The 16595-nt window shown below is 52.1% G+C and overlaps 6 protein-coding genes across 6 annotated transcripts; 4 read left to right on the forward strand and 2 right to left on the reverse strand.

Moving 5' to 3' along the window:
• Positions 1–756: 756 nt before the first annotated feature.
• On the forward strand, positions 757–2114 carry LAESUDRAFT_147816 (uncharacterized protein). Its single transcript, XM_040901354.1, has 4 exons — positions 757–1103; positions 1165–1600; positions 1662–1822; positions 1888–2114. The coding sequence occupies exons 2-4, from the start codon at positions 1249–1251 to the stop codon at positions 2020–2022; spliced, it is 648 nt and encodes a 215-aa protein (XP_040764413.1). The 5' UTR covers positions 757–1103; positions 1165–1248; the 3' UTR covers positions 2023–2114.
• A 1226-nt stretch (positions 2115–3340) lies between these two features.
• On the forward strand, positions 3341–4948 carry LAESUDRAFT_743264 (uncharacterized protein). The gene is made up of 2 exons (XM_040911251.1): positions 3341–3549; positions 3604–4948. Exons 1-2 carry the CDS (start codon positions 3416–3418, stop codon positions 4595–4597), a joined length of 1128 nt encoding a protein of 375 aa, XP_040764414.1. The 5' UTR covers positions 3341–3415; the 3' UTR covers positions 4598–4948.
• Positions 4949–5856: 908 nt separating this feature from the next.
• Positions 5857–8405, reverse strand: LAESUDRAFT_147846 (iron reductase). Its single transcript, XM_040901355.1, has 11 exons — positions 7939–8405; positions 7764–7886; positions 7684–7709; positions 7565–7633; positions 7498–7505; positions 7289–7441; positions 6704–7236; positions 6600–6648; positions 6480–6544; positions 6129–6425; positions 5857–6077 (listed from the first exon to the last, which is right to left on the reverse strand). Exons 1-11 carry the CDS (start codon positions 8315–8317, stop codon positions 5950–5952), a joined length of 1830 nt encoding a protein of 609 aa, XP_040764415.1. The 5' UTR covers positions 8318–8405; the 3' UTR covers positions 5857–5949.
• A 2176-nt stretch (positions 8406–10581) lies between these two features.
• LAESUDRAFT_147937 (uncharacterized protein) lies at positions 10582–11270 on the forward strand. The gene has a single exon (XM_040901356.1). The coding sequence runs from the start codon at positions 10688–10690 to the stop codon at positions 11165–11167; it is 480 nt and encodes a 159-aa protein (XP_040764416.1). The 5' UTR covers positions 10582–10687; the 3' UTR covers positions 11168–11270.
• Positions 11271–11565: 295 nt separating this feature from the next.
• Positions 11566–13541, forward strand: LAESUDRAFT_759175 (uncharacterized protein; the record flags this gene model as incomplete). Its single annotated transcript, XM_040912557.1, has 7 exons — positions 11566–11624; positions 11677–11809; positions 11868–12185; positions 12240–12510; positions 12585–13040; positions 13109–13363; positions 13429–13541. The coding sequence occupies 7 exons, from the start codon at positions 11566–11568 to the stop codon at positions 13539–13541; spliced, it is 1605 nt and encodes a 534-aa protein (XP_040764417.1).
• Positions 13542–13818: 277 nt separating this feature from the next.
• Positions 13819–16258, reverse strand: LAESUDRAFT_812642 (kinase-like protein; the record flags this gene model as incomplete). The annotated part of the gene is made up of 10 exons (XM_040914425.1): positions 15866–16258; positions 15753–15812; positions 15585–15698; positions 15117–15533; positions 14974–15063; positions 14570–14920; positions 14363–14497; positions 14238–14308; positions 14144–14174; positions 13819–14019 (listed from the first exon to the last, which is right to left on the reverse strand). The coding sequence occupies exons 1-10, from the start codon at positions 16061–16063 to the stop codon at positions 13819–13821; spliced, it is 1668 nt and encodes a 555-aa protein (XP_040764418.1). The 5' UTR covers positions 16064–16258.
• Positions 16259–16595: the final 337 nt, after the last annotated feature.

Here is a 16595-nt window from a genome sequence, read left to right on the forward strand (position 1 = left end):
TTCGCAATTAAGCTTGCGGATGTTCTCTCTAACCCAGTGCTGATCCATGCATCACGAGCGATCCTTAGTGAGTCCCACATTGCCCTCTGCTTGCACGACTTACATGGCTCAGCTTCTGGCGACTTTTGCTTTCCTGACGCTCCGATTGACGTCCTTTCGTGAACATTCTCGCGAAGATCACGTCTCCAACCTGTTCTCCAATGCAGCTGGGGACGATGCGTAAGATGACTGGCTCATTTCTTATTTTGTGCAGTTGTCGCAAATGAAATGGCTGCAGCTTGCCCCAAGCGCTTACATGCCATTTTACGAGGAAAGAGAGAGCTACTTCGTAATTCTTATCGACTTTTATACTCCTTGTTGACGTTCATCCGGGTTTCGCAAGCGCAACGAGGTGAGCTTGTATACGGTCAATGCCGCGGTTTCCGCCATCTTCCTAGATAGAGACGTTTTTCGCAGATGCTAGTGCGGCTCGGAGCATACAAATTTAGGAAGGCGACTACAGATTTCTACTTCACACTCAGTGAGAGCAAGACAGCTGCCCAAGATTAAAAGGAAATGCCTCTCGCTCTGCAAGCTTTGAGGACTCAGGTTGTTCCCTGAGTTATTCAGCCGGTAGGAAACACTAGTATTTTATGTCTGATGAAACCTTGCCATTGCTCAAGATTACCGGAGCCGTCTGTGTCTGACAATTTCTTACAACCGTGTGAGTGATTCATTTCTACGTGCCATTCAATTAGAGTCAGATTTATTGGAAAGTCGGCGTTCTGGGCATTGACTTCCCGCTTAACAGGCCTGCTGGCGACAATGTCTGACAATCACAAGTTCACCAGTACTTCGACCACGACAGATGCACAATGAATGGAGCAAATTGCAATTATACGGCCCGCCATTGTGTAGTGGCTCATAGACGCTTCTACTCGTTTGCGCTTCTGGGCCCGATTAGAATTATGTCTGGGCGTCTCCTTTGCGTAATTTCGAGCTCGTGCTGTCTTCCATTTATAACATCTCACGCGCTGTGCAGGAGAACGCAAGTCCTCGAGCCTCGTCGCTGAACGTACCATTGACTTATTTATACGCCTGCAAGCAGGTCATATCGGCTTCATGTAAGAATGTTCGTGGTCAGTCCAATTAAGAACGTTTGCCTAATCTAGAGCTTCACGGCAGTGCGGGCATCATCGTAATATCCGAATCCGCGTCCGCCACATTTCGATCTGCCACTTCCACGTATCCGCAAGTCCGTACTGGAGAATGCATAAATGGCGACCGAATCCTGCCAGTCCCCTACCTACCCACATCCACCCATCACACCCGTCTTCCATGATGAACACCGACTCGTATTCTAACGACATCGGCGCACTCATGCAATTCAGCCCATACTCGCGTGTCCCGCTTACGGGGCTGGCGAACCCAGCACTCGATGGCGAAAATTTCAGCTCCAATCGCGATCAGGACAACTGGAATGTGCCCGAGCTGGTCGCTCCTGGACTGACGAGGCCTTACAAGCCCGATGTCCCGCCGCTCGCCCCAGATGGTCCGTCCGCGGCTGATCTTCAGCACGCACGAGAGTGGGTTGAATACCACCTCCCCGACATCCAGTTTGGTATGCATCACGTTTAGTGTCCGCATTCGGAGCGATAGTCTTACGAGGGCTACCTTTCCAGATGTCGAGCACACCCAGGCATTCCGCATACCGGAGGAGCAGGTGGAGGAGTACCACAGTCTGCTGGACAGACTGCGGGTCGATGTCCGCTTTGTGAAGCACCACCTGCTCAAATACGTGTGCGCGTTTCCTGAGGACTACCTCCAGGGTCTATTGCTAGCGGTGAGCGGCTCGCCCTCCCTTGATCCCTCTCATGCATGAATCTGACATGAGATGTCCTACGTCAGATCGAGTTCATTGAGTGCCAGGACATAGCGTTACAAGCGGGAGTCCCAGACTACCTGCTGGACCTGTGGCACATCCGCGCATGTGCCGATAGGTTCTACACGCTTATGCTCAACCTGCCGTACTGGTGGCTCTGAGACTCCGCCGCTGCAGGCTGCTAGCCCCAGCTGGTCTGGGAGACATTGCACCCTTGCCTTTCGCGTTGGGAGTCTGTCTGCATCAGATCCGAGGAGTAGGTACATAGGCACAATGTACCTCCTCCTGAGCACCTATCATGGTGCTTATTTATTCCCTTATTTATGTTCAACCAATATCTGAGGGATGCACGGGAGATGTGCGGTGAGATTCTGCTGTTGTTTACAGTGTAAGAGCGAGAGCACACAAAGAGGTCATTATACCATGGGAAATTGGTCCCCATTAAAATATGGCGAAAACGATAGCCAGTCGGGAATAAAACGGATACGATAGCTGTCACTGGTGACTGTTCTACGAAGGATAGTCGAGGTATGGTGTGCATCTGCATTTGGTCTCACATGGAACATGAGGAAGCGGACTCATCTGAAGCGCTATCCTGTGTCGCCAATGACCGCAATGCAGGTGATGGCTGTAAGAGAAGCTTAGTAGATATGTTCAAATCTAGTTTTCTTGGTGACTACGATAAATGGCATCGCGATGCACAGAACCTCTGTCATTCAGTGCTCGAGTAACGCACGTTACCGACAGCCCGATGAGCGTACACACATTTCATATGAGCCATTGTTGGTAGCAGGAATGCTGTGACGATTCGATCCCGGAACAATTCTGGGTAGAGTAGCAGCCCATAATCCAACCTCATTGTCTCCAATTCTGCTGTTCATAGCACGGACGTCACAGTGATTGATTATACTAGCACAGTCCCCCCGTGATCGCTCGATCTAGTCGCTCCTGGTGCGACTAACAGAAAGCGCACAGAGACGTCACTTCTTCTGCTAAGATGAGTGCGCTGGAAACTAGATGGAAAAACGCATTGAAATCTGAACTTTCCGTGCATAGATTAGAAAATGAAAGGCTTTGATGATGTCAGGAGAAAGGGCTCAATTTCACACCATGAACCTTCACATAGAGGTGCAAGCCTATATTCAATCATTTTGTACGGATAATCCGGTATGGCTAATGCGAGAAAAGCTCTCGTTCTTCAAGTTGTGCTGCGTGCCTTTCTTGCGAAAAGAAACGGTGACTATCTGCAGGTTTAGAACCAGCATCGTAACATTAGAGTATCATCGAGCTCCAGTGGCATTCTGAGAGACAAATCATGAGTACTGAGTAGCTGTGCCTGCATCGCATAAGGCCATTCTCAACGTGGACGCAGTGACCTGGGGGACTGTACCGAGGACCGGGCGCCTGGCGCGCAGTTGAACGGCGGTGTAATCTAATCGACGCGATCAGCGCGACCAACCGCGGCGCAGTGCGCATTCCGAACTATCTCTCCCTCGACCCCTCGACATCAACTTTGTGAGTCAGTGTCTGCCTGCATTGCCAAAGATCGCGAACATGCAGACAACGCTTTCAGAGACTCTGAGATCATTGCAAATAACGCTTGAACAGGCTCAACGCGTGATCTCTGCGCACCGCAGGACCACATCTCCCGTGTCTGCGGTGGAAGAGTTTAAACACAAGGGATACAGGTCAGTTTCTAGCTATTTTAAATGTTCTATCGCAAACTAATGCATTGATCGTAGCGCGTTCACCCCGATCAAGACATTTGTGATCATTCTAGCCGATGGCGCCCAGTACACCTTGAAGATCTCTCCTCCAGCTATGGCCAACATGGCACCAGTGTACGCACCGAACACCCTCAACGCAGAGCATGCTTTCCTGCAGCTCCTCGTTTCTCGGACGAACGTCCCTGTACCCATCCCTTACGCGCTAGACACCACTCTCTCCCTCCTCCCTTACCCATACCTCCTCCTCTCGCGCCCACGCGGCCTTCCCCTTTCCCATCTACGAGTTTCGGGTACGCTCACGCCACCCCAGTCGCTCAAGCTCGACCTCCGCGCGGGCGCCTACCTGCGCGAGCTGCACGATCTCGAGAACGAGTGGTTTGGGCTCCCTGCGCAGGAGCGCGAGGGGATCTACAACTGGCAGGAGGCGTTCACGGGCCTGATCGAGGGGCTCCTCGAGGAGGCGCAGGCGCGGGGCATTCCGCTGCCATACGAGGACGTGCGCAAGATGCTCTCGCGCGCGATTGGGTTCTTCCTGTTTGACGACTGCGAGGTGCCGGCGCTCGTGTCCTTTGCTGGCGACGAGGATATGATCTACGTCGACGTGGATGCTAAGCCTGATTATGCAACTGAATACGCGGACGAGAGCATGGATGAAGACATGGAAGATGTTGATGAGAATAGCCTGGTCAAGAGCAGTCCCGACGATGAGCTCCCGATCACATCCTTCCTGTCGTTTTCTCACGCGCTATGGGGAGACCCGCTTCTCGAGGCGATGTTCCTAGATCCCAGTGCAGCGCTGCTAGAAGGCCACGGCGGACAGCTCATCATATTCCCGCGTCATAAGACGAAGCGGCTGTGGTACACATTCTTTCTGGCGCTCATGGTTCTCGTGCAGGCCAAGAGACAGGAAGAGGTGGGCTTGCTGTGGGTGAATGAAGACAAGGCGGAATGGGCAAGACGCACACTAGACCAGTGCGTGCGGGATTTGAAGGATGCGCCTTGCTACTGAGTGGATATATATCATTGATTATCTATGGACTACCATCTAGTGCTCTGTATTGAATGGAACGGTCTCCTGGATTCTGATTTACAAATATCTGTTCGCGACCTGTCTTGACTGGAATCATTAAATGCAAAACTATGATTATACCGATTATACCGATTTATTTCCTCTCCTTCTCGCGATGTCTCACTTTCTCCAGCGGAAGTTTTGCATTGCATCCTCTGCTTCTGTTTCAAGACACTCAGTCCACTTGGACGGTCACCTGTGGGTGGATGGAGCCAGTGTCCGCCCTGGAGTTGAGCAGCAGGCTGTGGGTTAGCCGTAAGTTCCTGATCGGTTATAAATGTTACTCGCATTCACGATCGATCGAAGTGATGTTCCGATCTATTGATCCACATACTATACAGTGCAACGAATTGAACTTTGCTGAACCTTCTCACCGTACGTGATGCATGAAACGGCAACTTTTACAACTCAAACATGCTAGAGCTCTGCAAAACTGGGGTTTTTCTTCTTTTTTCTTCTTCTCGTTCTTGACTCTGCGCCACTCCCTCCCTAGTAACCTGCGGAGCTGTCAAAGACCAACACAGCGTCTGCAACCACAAGCCTTTCCTACGTCACGGTGCGGGATATCTTCTCCAAAGGAGAAGGCTTTCATTGCGACACTGTCGTTTTCGCTATCACTGGTACGGAACATCGTCCGACATGACTCTATTCACGCGGTGAAAGTAGTTCGTAAGAGCACTCACAAGCTGTTGCTGTAATTCGCAAATTCGATCACCATAAGGGTGGCTCCCCAATGCATTCGGAAAAATGATCCGCTGGCGGACTCTCTCAAAGGAAGTAGGGGGAGGTATTATCGAGCGATCGAATGTGACCGCATTCAATGCTTTATTTTGACGTGCTCCTGGCTATTCTGCGGTACTCAAGATATCCGAACTCCTCATGTCCCCTCTTTGTTGCGCAACTTTCGCACCTGCAGCGGTTGGGGTTCAAGTGGCGTTCTGATTGACTTGGAATCAATTCCGGCAAAGATCTTGTCACATTGTCCACAACGGGGACAGTTGACATCTATTCATGAGTGGGAGCAATCTACAGAACACAATCGACGTCGGACACATTTCTATAGACACAACAATTTTGTGGCCGTACTGGCCGGCATACGCCCGTGATACTGCAGATTGAACTACACGAATCGTTGGCTCACATGGAAATTACATCACGATGATCCGCAAACGCTTCTTCTTCCCTATCGAAACCACGTTCCGTGCTGTGAGAGTTCGACCATGGAGTGAGGGAGTAAAACGAATGGACGTTGTGGTCGTTTCAGTCGTTGATCTAAAGACTCGGAAGAAGATCTATGCATAACCGTAGGACTCGACGTGCAATATTACGCTCGGCCCTCCCTTCGCAACGCTGGATGGGCTGGAGACAGGGAACCGGAGAGCGTTACGACACGCTCGGGCAACCGCTTGCGACCCACACACTGTACGCCGCTTCAGCAAGAAAATCGCACGATAGGATGAGGACCGCATACCTGTTACGGACAAGCGCCCTGTCGAGATGGCGACCACGTCCCGGAGCATCGTTTGAAGATCTGGCCGGCCAGAGCACAGTCGAACGGAAGAATAGTCGAGCAACGAGATCGACGTGCTGTTTTTCTCGTTTAACTTGCCCTCGGAATCGTCGTGAATGGAGTCATCGTCATACGCCCGTTGGTTCGAGACGGGCAGTGGCTCGCCAGCCGTTACATGAATGAGGATGTTGACGTTCAGGTGTGGAGGGGCGAGTTCGAGTGCTTGCTTCAAGGCATCTGACACCCAGTCGATATGGGCTTTACAAGGACCGTCAGCTTCATAGTGGAATAAGGCTGTAAGTCGCTACGTACTGGCTTCTCGTATAGCCCAGATCCAGACGACCTTCCGGCATGCGCTCTTCCCGGTGCGGACATTCCTACAAGCCGATAAATTTTGAGTACGTGGTTTCATTATGCGAAGTAAGGACTCACTCAACCAAGCCCAAGAATGTCGATAGCGTGAAGGCGACTCCAGATCCACCTAAATGGCATATATTAGCATTTTGAGTACTGTTCGAACCGACAGCGCGCCTCACCTGCTACCAGCACGACAGTGTCGTCGTTGTCCAGATCAGGCGTGAACCCATAAGGACCATCGACGAGAGCCATGGCCTTGCCACTGTTCTCGGCGCGCTTCTTCAGCCGCTTCGTGAAACCGTCTCTTACGTTGATCAAGAACACCAACTCCCTCCAGTATGGTGCATCCCCCTTCAACTGCTTCTCCGTGATCGGAGCAGCCTCCTGAGTCTCGACGCTGGCGATCGTGAACGGATGTGACTCGGTGGGGAAGAATGAGACACTCGGCATGGTGAGATACGCCGTCTGCCCTGCTTTCCAATGGAAGTGCAGCGGGCGTGCGATCCGGACGCGAATGAAGTTCGGGGAGAGGAGCTCGACTTGCGCATCAAAGTGGGCCCTCTTCTTGCTCCACGAAAAGTAGAGATGGTTGAAGACGACCATGCGCATGAATCGGATGAAGCGATCAAGGCCCCAGATGAGGAAACTCGGCCAGATGTACGAGCCCTTCCTCTCTTTCCATGCATGGAAATATCCGCCTAGAAGGAAGATGCTGCCAAATATGTTACCGTGTGGATGGAGATGAGAAGACCATTCATGCTTACAAGACCATCAGGAAATGAGTTATGAAGAAGAACTCGTATGCCTTATCTCGAACGGGTCGAATGGAGAAAACAATGAGAATTGAGAATGCCACCATCGCGGTCATACCGATCGGAAGGAACCAGATTGTCCTGTCGAACTCTGACCATGACGCCCTGTGTATACGCCGTTAGGTACTCCGTTGACATGGTCTGAAAATGGCCAAACGCACGCTGTCAGCTACAAGCGGAGTCGAGTCAGCCGCCATTTCACCATGAAAAGAAAATTGGTAATCTCACCCAGTTCGCCGTGTGCACCCAAAGCATGACGAAGCAAACTCGGGCCGTCATTCGGTGCACATAGTTCAACTGCGCGGAGATTGAGCACAGACGCTACCGGTATCAGTCTGAGCTCTCACCTTATCATAACTGATTCCCGTGATGTCTACACGCAATATTGAGTGACAATAGTCAATTAGGAGGAAGCGGGAGCACCTACAAGACACAACGTTGTTCTTGCACCCGAGAGCCGTTACCAGAGTCAGTTGAGCCGAAGCGATGTTACCGGCCCTGTTGCCGTACCAACTCAAGGAGAATTTCTGTCCCGTCGTCGGATCCGTGGCTATAACAACACACATAAGCAGCCAATCAGTAGTAGGAAGAGAGAAACTTGCTGTTAACGAACTCCCATACGAAGAGAGCAATGATGTATCCGCATGTGACAAACACTTCGGCGAGGTTCAAGGTGTATGAGCTACCGAGCTCGAGCGTCCAGCGGAAGGCCATTACACGATACGTGTTGACGATGGCCGCAGGTAGATTGCGGATCGAAAAACGCTTCGGAGGAATACTAGCACCAGCTTCGGCATCTGTATTCGAGGAAGACCGCTTCTTCGACGAGAGCCTTGAGACCACCCAGGAGCCGAATTGGCAAAGCGAGATGGTGAAAAGGAAGCAAGCCACCAAGTACCAGACCTGTTTGGGGTAATCATTGGCATACTTCCTCTTTAGGGCGTTGGCCTGAGCAGCGGCACTGTTGGTTTTCTGAGCCATGGCGACGACGAGCGTACTGCAAGCCAATAGCAGAGGTACGATGCGTGGGGTACCAGAGCAGGTGCAAGGTCCGGGATGCCCATGAGCAGCTAGGCCTGAATTTATACGGGACCTGCATGGTGCGCGCCCTCATCGGTGGGTGACGTCCGGATCGGCCAGGTGCATGGGCAGTCTGTTCTAGCATTTGGGGAGGCACGCCAAGGGCACCGCTGCCCTGCGGAACCGAGAATGCAGCATGCTCTCGCATGATGCTACGACCGGTCCCTTGGAGCATGGGATTTTGGATGAGCCTCGGTCATTCGACAAATTGGTTGGTGGAAGCCCGGGATGAAAAACTTCATTTCTACTTGGCCGAATTGAACACTCTGCTAGATCTTGGAGTACGATACAAGCGTCGACTCACATCATTGGATACAGGAGAGCCATAAATGCAATGTCTGTTTGACGGCGGGTGCAATGCAGTGATCAACGAAGACAAGGTCGGGAGGTGAATAGATATCCTCAAGACTACGGTAATCCGTATGGCGGCTTGGGCTTGGCTGATCGTATGTCGCGTTTTCACGCACAAACGAATGACGATGCGAGGTGCTTGGCGGTAGTTTGGGACGACTGGAGCGTGTCCGAGCAGGGTAGAAATGTCGACCCCATCTTATCAGACAAGCTTGGCATTTTATCTTATCTGATAATCGCGCAATTTTGCCGATAGCAGATCAACGGGAATCCCGACCATCTCCGATAGCAACATCGTTAGCGATGGGCCCTGAAAGAAGCAGAACGTCAATCGGGGACTCTAAGCGTCCAGAAGCGCTAGAAGCGCAGAACCCTGAAAGACGTGCCTGAGCCTGAGGGCGGGCCACAATGTTTCCGTTGAACTGTAAGGCGTGTCACGTGATATCACGATTCACCAAATCCATCAGATGCGACGGAGATAGGAAGATAGCTCGCGGACATTTCGAGACATTCACTACCACGAAAAAAATTCCGTCAGCAAGCAATACTTTGCAGTGGTGTGAAAAACAGACCTTCAGCACCAAGGAAGGGCAAATTCGAGTCTAGCGACCGGAAGCTTGCGAAGAATATATACCTGTAGTTGAACAACTTCAAGATTGAATGTCGAGCGATGATACGAGCCCAAATAAGCAGCCAGTACCAAGTGTCATACCATAGCAAGGGATATCCACCCTTTTCTTCAGCATGAAGGGCCACAGAGCTAGCGAGAATGAATGCCACTACCACAGCGTCGCTCGTGACGATCGGACGTGCTGAAGCGGCTTAGTGATTCGAAGCCACGGTCGGGCTTCCACAGCCTCCCGCAGTCGCATTGTGTAATGCCGTGAATGCAGTGGAATGCAGTGGAATGCTGAGAAGGGCTCGAGCGCCGATCCAGACACGTCAGAGGAATCGCTTCCATCTGGAATTGGCTGAGTTCGCATGCCATGGCGGATGATATAGGCCTGGCCTGATCAGCGCAGCGTCCAAGCTCGATAATCGTCACATAGCTGACCGTCACTGCGAAGTGCCTTGCGTCTTAGCACTCGTCGACTGTGCACCGGTTTGGTCTAGTTCCGAAGAGACCTGATCCGATACGGAATCGCATGTAATTTCAATTGACCTCGCGATTGAGGCTTTCTGAGAATCCTATCATATGAACCTGGACAGTAGGTCGGCCGGACGCGCCAACCAGATTGTTGGTTTCCTTAGAAGTCATCAGTACGGTCGCTGTAGAGGAAGCACGGTTGGCTGATGGCTCACCAGTAGTCCATGCAAAGAGGTTCGAGGCTGCAGCATGAGTACAAAGAGCATACATATTCCATGAGTATCAAGCCACGATTTCTCCATATGGCTTGGCTAGACATCGATCTATGCATAGTTCGTGTGACCACCGATATATATGGACTTACTGAGCTGATATGTCTCTGAACCTCAGTGGACGTGAGAGTTTCCGCGGAAGAGACAATTATTTTGCTTCCGTAAATCATCTGTAGTATTGCGTAGCATCTACGGATACCCATCAACAGTTGAATTTCGTGCCGTGCTTACCTGGGCTTCGGTCCGCCGTCATCTTCGTCTATGTAGTTCATACTGTTGGTTAATGCGTAATGTCCGAACAGAAACCGATGACCTTCAAATGCTGGACGGCAATATTGCAGCAAGCTTTGATGGCCCCACTGAGCTTCAAGAGCGTGTTCCTGTGACAATGTGTGTGACAGACGCGTCCTCCTGTGACATATGTGTGACATAGTCGTCCACTTCGCGTGGTGGCCACTGCTTACTTGTCACACGCCTTCTTCCTCCCAATACCCTGCCGACACTTTCACCACCGAGAACCCGAGGAAAACTTGGTCTTTGGAGGAGCGGTCGCGCCAAACGATGTCAATTCCTGCAACTCCAGCCCGTGCCATAACGTCCATACTTTCCAATCGATCAGCTCCCTCAATACCTCCCGCATCGCAGACATATGAACCACTTGTGAAGGCTGTACTACGGCAACGACTGCTTTATTACATCCTTCTTCCCGCATTTGCCTACACATGGCTGATCGCGAATATGTGGTCTGTCTGGAGCCAGGGAGGAATGGCTCACATTGGCATCTGGGCAACGGTCGTGAACTCTGTGCGGCCACTCACATGGATCTATGCCATGTCTATGTGGCTATTAGGAGCTGTTCCCGCTATTATTTTGAGTAACCGGTTTCTGTCTGGTGAGTCTAAACGTATCTCAGAATGTATAGCCACGACACGTTCGATCAAGTCGGGAGCCTTGAGTACGGCCCGCATGGCCAACGCACGTGTCTTCAATCCGTGGAACACGCTTGTTATACTAGCGTTGCCTTTCTACCGCGATCTTTGAACAGTGCAATCGTCAAATGGGAAGGAGTAACTCCAAGTCCCATCGTTAGACCGTTCACGTTCATTTGGGGAGCGATCAAGTGGTTCTCTACGCGTCTTTGCACTCTTCCGACCTTTTTGTAACGTTCACATGCTCTATATTTCCTATGGCTATGTTTTTGCCGCGTTCATCGAAGTGGTTTGGCGTTGGCTAGCGACGAACTCTACATGAATTTCATCGAGCCAGGCATCTTTATCATATATCATCGGACTATATCTAACTTTGGTTGCTTAGCTGCTCCGACACCAGCGTCATCGCCCTCTAAAATCTTTCACTCTGCTCTCGCCAAACGGAGCACATCGTATGCGCTCATGACATATATATCATCTGCTCTATTACTGGGTGTGCTACATACCCTGATGGCAACCATTTATGAACGCGACGTCGACCCGCGTTTAACCGTTTTCGTCAAGTCGAAGTACGTACCTCCAGCCAGCTTATCTTGATCTTCGCTCATTTGATGTCGTTAGGAAGCACCCGCTATACCTGAATGGCCGTACCATCTACCTGATGTCCTCGCAAGCGCTGCTAGGATGTGCGTACCTGGCGCGCACGATCTTGCTAGACAAGTTCTCAGTCCGCTGGAAAGAGGTGTTCTCATCGGTGCGCAACATCCTATCCAATCGTGACTATGATAACGTTCCTCACGTCATCTTCCCAGCCTGGATTACCCCCTGCAGAGCGCGGGTCGCGTCGTCTCGCCAATATGCTGACGACGTTCGCAAGTGTATCACTTTTTGTTGTACTGTGCAGTACATTACACGCGGTACTCTTTGGCTTCGCGCGTTCGGTCGTCCTACCTGTTCTTCACCTGCTTCCGTTTGTATCCCAAATTCTTCGCCCTTTTACTGCTCACTTCCTCCGAGGATCGTTCACGCTCACTCTATTGTTCCGCCAATGGCCTCTTATTTGCCGGACCTTCTACCTTGCGATGACGACCGTTGCCTGCTGGGAAACGGCAGAATCTCCACTGTTTTCGGTTTGTTTCCTTTTCTACCATCGCTCCTCCATGTGTTCACGCGTACTTGCGCAGGGCATCAACGTTGCAAACAGTGCCGCGGACCCAGCATTAGCCCTCGTTTCTGGCATCACGTCATCCGACGGCTGCTTCAAGCACTTTGCCTATGCTGAGCTGCAACAGCTTGCCAGCGAGAATTCTCCAACTGCAAGCGCTCGACGTACGGAACTGTTCTCAGACCAGAAGTATAATCCGACCATGTGGTCGACCCTCGTCCGTGAGGCCTTGTTGACGCTGGGCAAGGATTATCAGCTGCTGTTGAGGAGAGGTCAGCCAGAGGCTCCGCGTACGTAGCATTTGCTTATGTTCTCATGCTTGGCGGCTGATGATTGGTGTTCTTACATCTGCATGGACCTGCAGCTGCACCTCCCGCGAATCCCCCCCTTGCCGTGCCTGCGGAGGTGAAGCCTGTTCCTCTCATTCGGACATCTGTCCTGAAGGCCACTTCTGCCTCTCCTCTGCGCGCCGCGCTCGATAGTCTCGCGTCCGACGGACCTATCTCTACTGTAGTTGGATCCACAGCCGACGCCGGCGTATCCCACATCCCGGAGCTTTTCCAGTCCGTCTTGCACGCCAGTCCCGGTGGGGATAGGGCGATCGAGGCAGTGAAGAAGAGCGAGGAGCAGATGGTAGGGCTGTATGAGCAGACGAAGGTGAAGTGGCAGGGAGGCCTTGGCGGCATCTTGCGCAGGAACGCGCCGGCCCAAGTGATAGAAGTGGTGGGGATGGTGGAGGAGTGGTGGACGCGAGATCGGGTGAACAAGGCTGTGGAAATGGCTTTGCCGAATAGACATCTGGACGTGCTCGCGATCTCGGGTGAGTACTCGAGTGTTTCTTTCTTGCTATGTGAATGATTTAGGAGTTGATGGTGATCGATGCACTAGTTTTATGCAGCCTAATCTGTGCCTCATTGACCGAGGATAAATATGGAGTGGTCCAACGGGACATACCACGAATGCTAGAAGCGTTGGTGTCGTTCCTCGTTGTTGCGGAAGAATACCAGGCGGATATTTCTAGGAAGTACAACGTTCCCAGTGAGGAAGACATGAAGAAGCTGCCAAAAAAGGAATGCGCGGAGAAAGAGCGCCTCGCGTTTGAGGTTGCTAATGCAGGGGAGGTGTTGACGGAAGTTAGCAACGGTGAGTTACCTGCAATACACAGCACGCAGAACCTTCTCGTCATGCTTACGCTTCATTCGTGTCAGTCCTCAAAGACGGCATCATGCAAGTTGTCAGGACGTTCGGGGACAAGTTGGCTGCGTTCAAGTTCCCGTTACGGACAGCAAAGAAATTGCAGACCTTCGTGGACTATGCGTAGTTTGCTGTCAGTCGCGTTCGAGCGTCTGTGCTTCGCTGTATGTAGCTGGATTTGAGAGCTGGATATTTCGGCTTCATCGAAAATGCATTCATCACAGAATGCTGATGCATCACAGGGCTCAACGATGCCAACCATCGATTTGTAGACAAGATGTAAAACAGGAGGGGTATCAAATTAGCGGGGTATCATGAACACCGTAGAGTTAGCACAGAGCACATTCCCAGAACAAAGCACCGAAAGCAATCACATTCGATCGCTCCATGAGCACCTCTCCCCATTACTTCCCTAGAGAAGTCCACCAACGCCTCCCCTTTTCCAACACGCCCGACATGCCCTGGGCCACCTGAGCCACCATAATACTGAGTCCAGAAGAAGACTTGCGACGACGAGCAGGGTGCAGCTCCGGAGAGACGTACTCGAACCAAGGGTATGGGTCCTCGTCCGCCTCGTATGCCAGTCCGGCGGGGACCATTTGGAGCTGTGGCAGAGCAAGTGAGCGTCAGGGAGCAGATAGGGATGGGACTTTGCATCTCCTCGTCTGTCTCGTCTTGTTCCCCGTTGGCGGGGAAAGGATCAATCTCGATGTCATCAGCAGCAACTACATTCTCCCGGCGCTCTGCACGAGCCCAGTCGCTGGCAATGCCAGGGTTAGCATGAGAGTGTATTGCAAGAGCGGACAAGGGTTGCTGTGCTCACATTGATTGGAAGAACGCGTGTTTCTTGATCTTCGCTGCTGACCATCTCATGTGCGGGCTAGGCTCGAGCATCTAGGATTTGAGATGAGTGCGGAGACAGGCGGGGGTGAAGGAGTGGATATGCACCCCTCGAAGCAGGTCCTTCGTGTTCTCACTCACGACAGCGTCAGGACCGAGGACGACACCGGACTCCAGCGGGTTGTTGAGCATCTTCTTCACCATTCCACGCGACGAGTCGTTCTGGCAAAGATCAAACGGGAACTGCACGTGTCACCGACAGACGCTGATCAGCGCGCTGCCTCTGAGAACACCGAACGTGGGGTGAGCACTCACGCGGCCGGTGAAGAGCTTGTAAATGGTGACTCCCGCCGCCCAGATGTCGACGCCGAAGGAGTGCAGCTTGTCGCAAAACAAGTCGGGCGCCATGTACCCGCCCGTACCGCCCGACCTCCCCGTGAGGTCGCACTCGCCAAAGTCGAGCTTGTAATACCGGTCCTCGTCGTCCATCGGGTAAGTGGTCATGTGCGTCCTTCCGAGCAGCTCGAGAAGCCTCCACGGGCGGGCTTCCTTGCGCCTCGTAAAGTCGCGAGCGAGATCAAAGTCGCCGAGGACGATGTGGTTGTCGGCGTCGATGAAGATATTATCTGACTTGATGTCACCGTGGAGGATTTCAAGTGCGTGGATCTGGGACATATAAGAACGCTCTTTGAGGACGGATAGACCCAATGTATACGCACCAGCTCGGCCGTGTAGTGGAGGATCTGAGCTCGACTTAGAGTTACTTGTTGAGCGACGAGAGAGTGCAGGCCGCCCTTGGCGCAAAAGTCCTAGACAAAAACTAATCCAGATCCGGAACGACGCGACGCAAAATGCACCTCACCAAGACAATGTATAGGTGATGAGTGTCATGGAAGGATGCCTGCAAGTTCGAGAACCACGCATTCCCGCGCAGTCTCTTCAGAACCTCCTGTTCCTCGAAGATCGCGCCGAGGCTCCTGGGCCGCAGCCGTTCCTTACGAACAACTTTCAGCGCATACTGACGGTTCGTAACCGCGTCCCGCACGAGCGACACCGTGCCGAAGCCGCCCTTGCCAAGGAACTTGAGGACATCAAAGTCGGTGGCACTGAGAATCCGATGGCCCGAAGCAGACTGCTTGCGCCGCGGTCCGAACGACGGCGGGCGGGGAAGCGCTGCAATGAGGGCTTTCTCTTTTGGGGAAGGCGTACCGCATAATGTAGGGGAGCCTGCGGTCGTAGACGCGACGTTGGCTTTGATGGGCTCCGCGTGGCAGTAGGCCTGTGGCTGGATGAGCGATGTCTGACGCCAGGGTCGGAAGGGAGCACTCACGAGGACACCGTCTTCGTCGAACACGAGCACAGCGTGTATCTTTGTCACTTCGTGCGTGTTGAATATTTTCTTGAGCTCTTCCTTGGGTACATCCTCCGAAGGGATCAACCAGTCCTAAGGCGTGAACATCAGCTTTTCATGCTGGGAAAGACGGTACAAAGCGCGCACGTCACGACGCCTGTATGTCCCAGATGGGATGGGAGTACCACATAGGATCCCGGTAGAAAACTACACGATACGAATGAGTGGCAGCAAGGCATTACAGCAAACAAAGAACTCACTTCATCCTTACGGTGGTTCCCCTGGTTTGGGACTTGGAGGAGGAGAAGCGGGTAGCGAGGCAGCGCGAGCTGCCGACGAACAGGTTCTTGAGGGCCATCTTGATGCTTGAGGTAGGCGGACAGCGGCCCAGAGCACACCAAATCGAAAGGGTCTGAATTCAAGAACGAGGAAACCAGACATACACCCGAGTACGCCATAAGTGCCGCGATTCATTCTGAACAAGACTGAGTGTCTGGTTTGTGGCGAAATTAAGAATGTGCGCAAAGGCGAGCATTCTAGTTCAGACTGGCCACATCGATCGATTGAGCGAGTGTAAGCAACAGCTTTTTGTATTTTCCCCTACTTTCTTCAACTGGAAGCTCTTCAGTTGTAATAACTCTCCTGCATCTTGTAGTTAGTAGGTATTACACTGGAAATGATGATAGATAACTCGGAGTGATCGGTCGGATGTTCCAAGGAATAACCAGCTTGTACACTCACAGAAGCGTATCGTTCCTTCTTTTGGAAGTACAGATAGAGGCGGGTGAGTGACCATTATTCGAGTCCGAGGGCCCGGGATACCACAAGTTCAGAAGTTAGTGATAGTGAATGCCGCAATTTGCAGCCACAGAGGTACTTTGTTCGTCAATGAGCACATCTTACTCGGTCAAGATTCTCTCAAATAACTATGAAATTGGTCAAGGACTTTTGCGACCATCATTGTTGCTGCCGGGAAAGTAGTTGTGTCTG

The sequence above is a fragment of the Laetiporus sulphureus genome (assembly GCF_001632365.1).
Source record: "Laetiporus sulphureus 93-53 unplaced genomic scaffold LAESUscaffold_19, whole genome shotgun sequence".
In the NCBI taxonomy this organism is placed as follows: domain Eukaryota; kingdom Fungi; phylum Basidiomycota; class Agaricomycetes; order Polyporales; family Laetiporaceae; genus Laetiporus; species Laetiporus sulphureus.

What these genes read in the sequence shown, in the direction of transcription:
- LAESUDRAFT_147846 (XM_040901355.1), bottom strand. Translation starts at nt 8,317, where the DNA reads ATGGCTCAGAAAACCAACAGTGCCGCTGCTCAGGCCAACGCCCTAAAG. An exon ending in CAAGAACAACGTTGTGTCTT is followed by an intron (nt 7,710 to 7,763) that starts GTAGGTGCTCCC and finishes TATTGCGTGTAG; the next exon opens with ACATCACGGGAATCAGTTAT. An exon ending in CACTGTCGTGCTGGTAGCAG is followed by an intron (nt 6,649 to 6,703) that starts GTGAGGCGCGCT and finishes TATGCCATTTAG; the next exon opens with GTGGATCTGGAGTCGCCTTC.
- LAESUDRAFT_743264 (XM_040911251.1), top strand. Translation starts at nt 3,416, where the DNA reads ATGCAGACAACGCTTTCAGAGACTCTGAGATCATTGCAAATAACGCTT. An exon ending in TTTAAACACAAGGGATACAG is followed by an intron (nt 3,550 to 3,603) that starts GTCAGTTTCTAG and finishes CATTGATCGTAG; the next exon opens with CGCGTTCACCCCGATCAAGA.
- LAESUDRAFT_147816 (XM_040901354.1), top strand. Translation starts at nt 1,249, where the DNA reads ATGCATAAATGGCGACCGAATCCTGCCAGTCCCCTACCTACCCACATC. An exon ending in CCTCCCCGACATCCAGTTTG is followed by an intron (nt 1,601 to 1,661) that starts GTATGCATCACG and finishes CTACCTTTCCAG; the next exon opens with ATGTCGAGCACACCCAGGCA. An exon ending in TCCAGGGTCTATTGCTAGCG is followed by an intron (nt 1,823 to 1,887) that starts GTGAGCGGCTCG and finishes GTCCTACGTCAG; the next exon opens with ATCGAGTTCATTGAGTGCCA.
- LAESUDRAFT_147937 (XM_040901356.1), top strand. Translation starts at nt 10,688, where the DNA reads ATGTCAATTCCTGCAACTCCAGCCCGTGCCATAACGTCCATACTTTCC.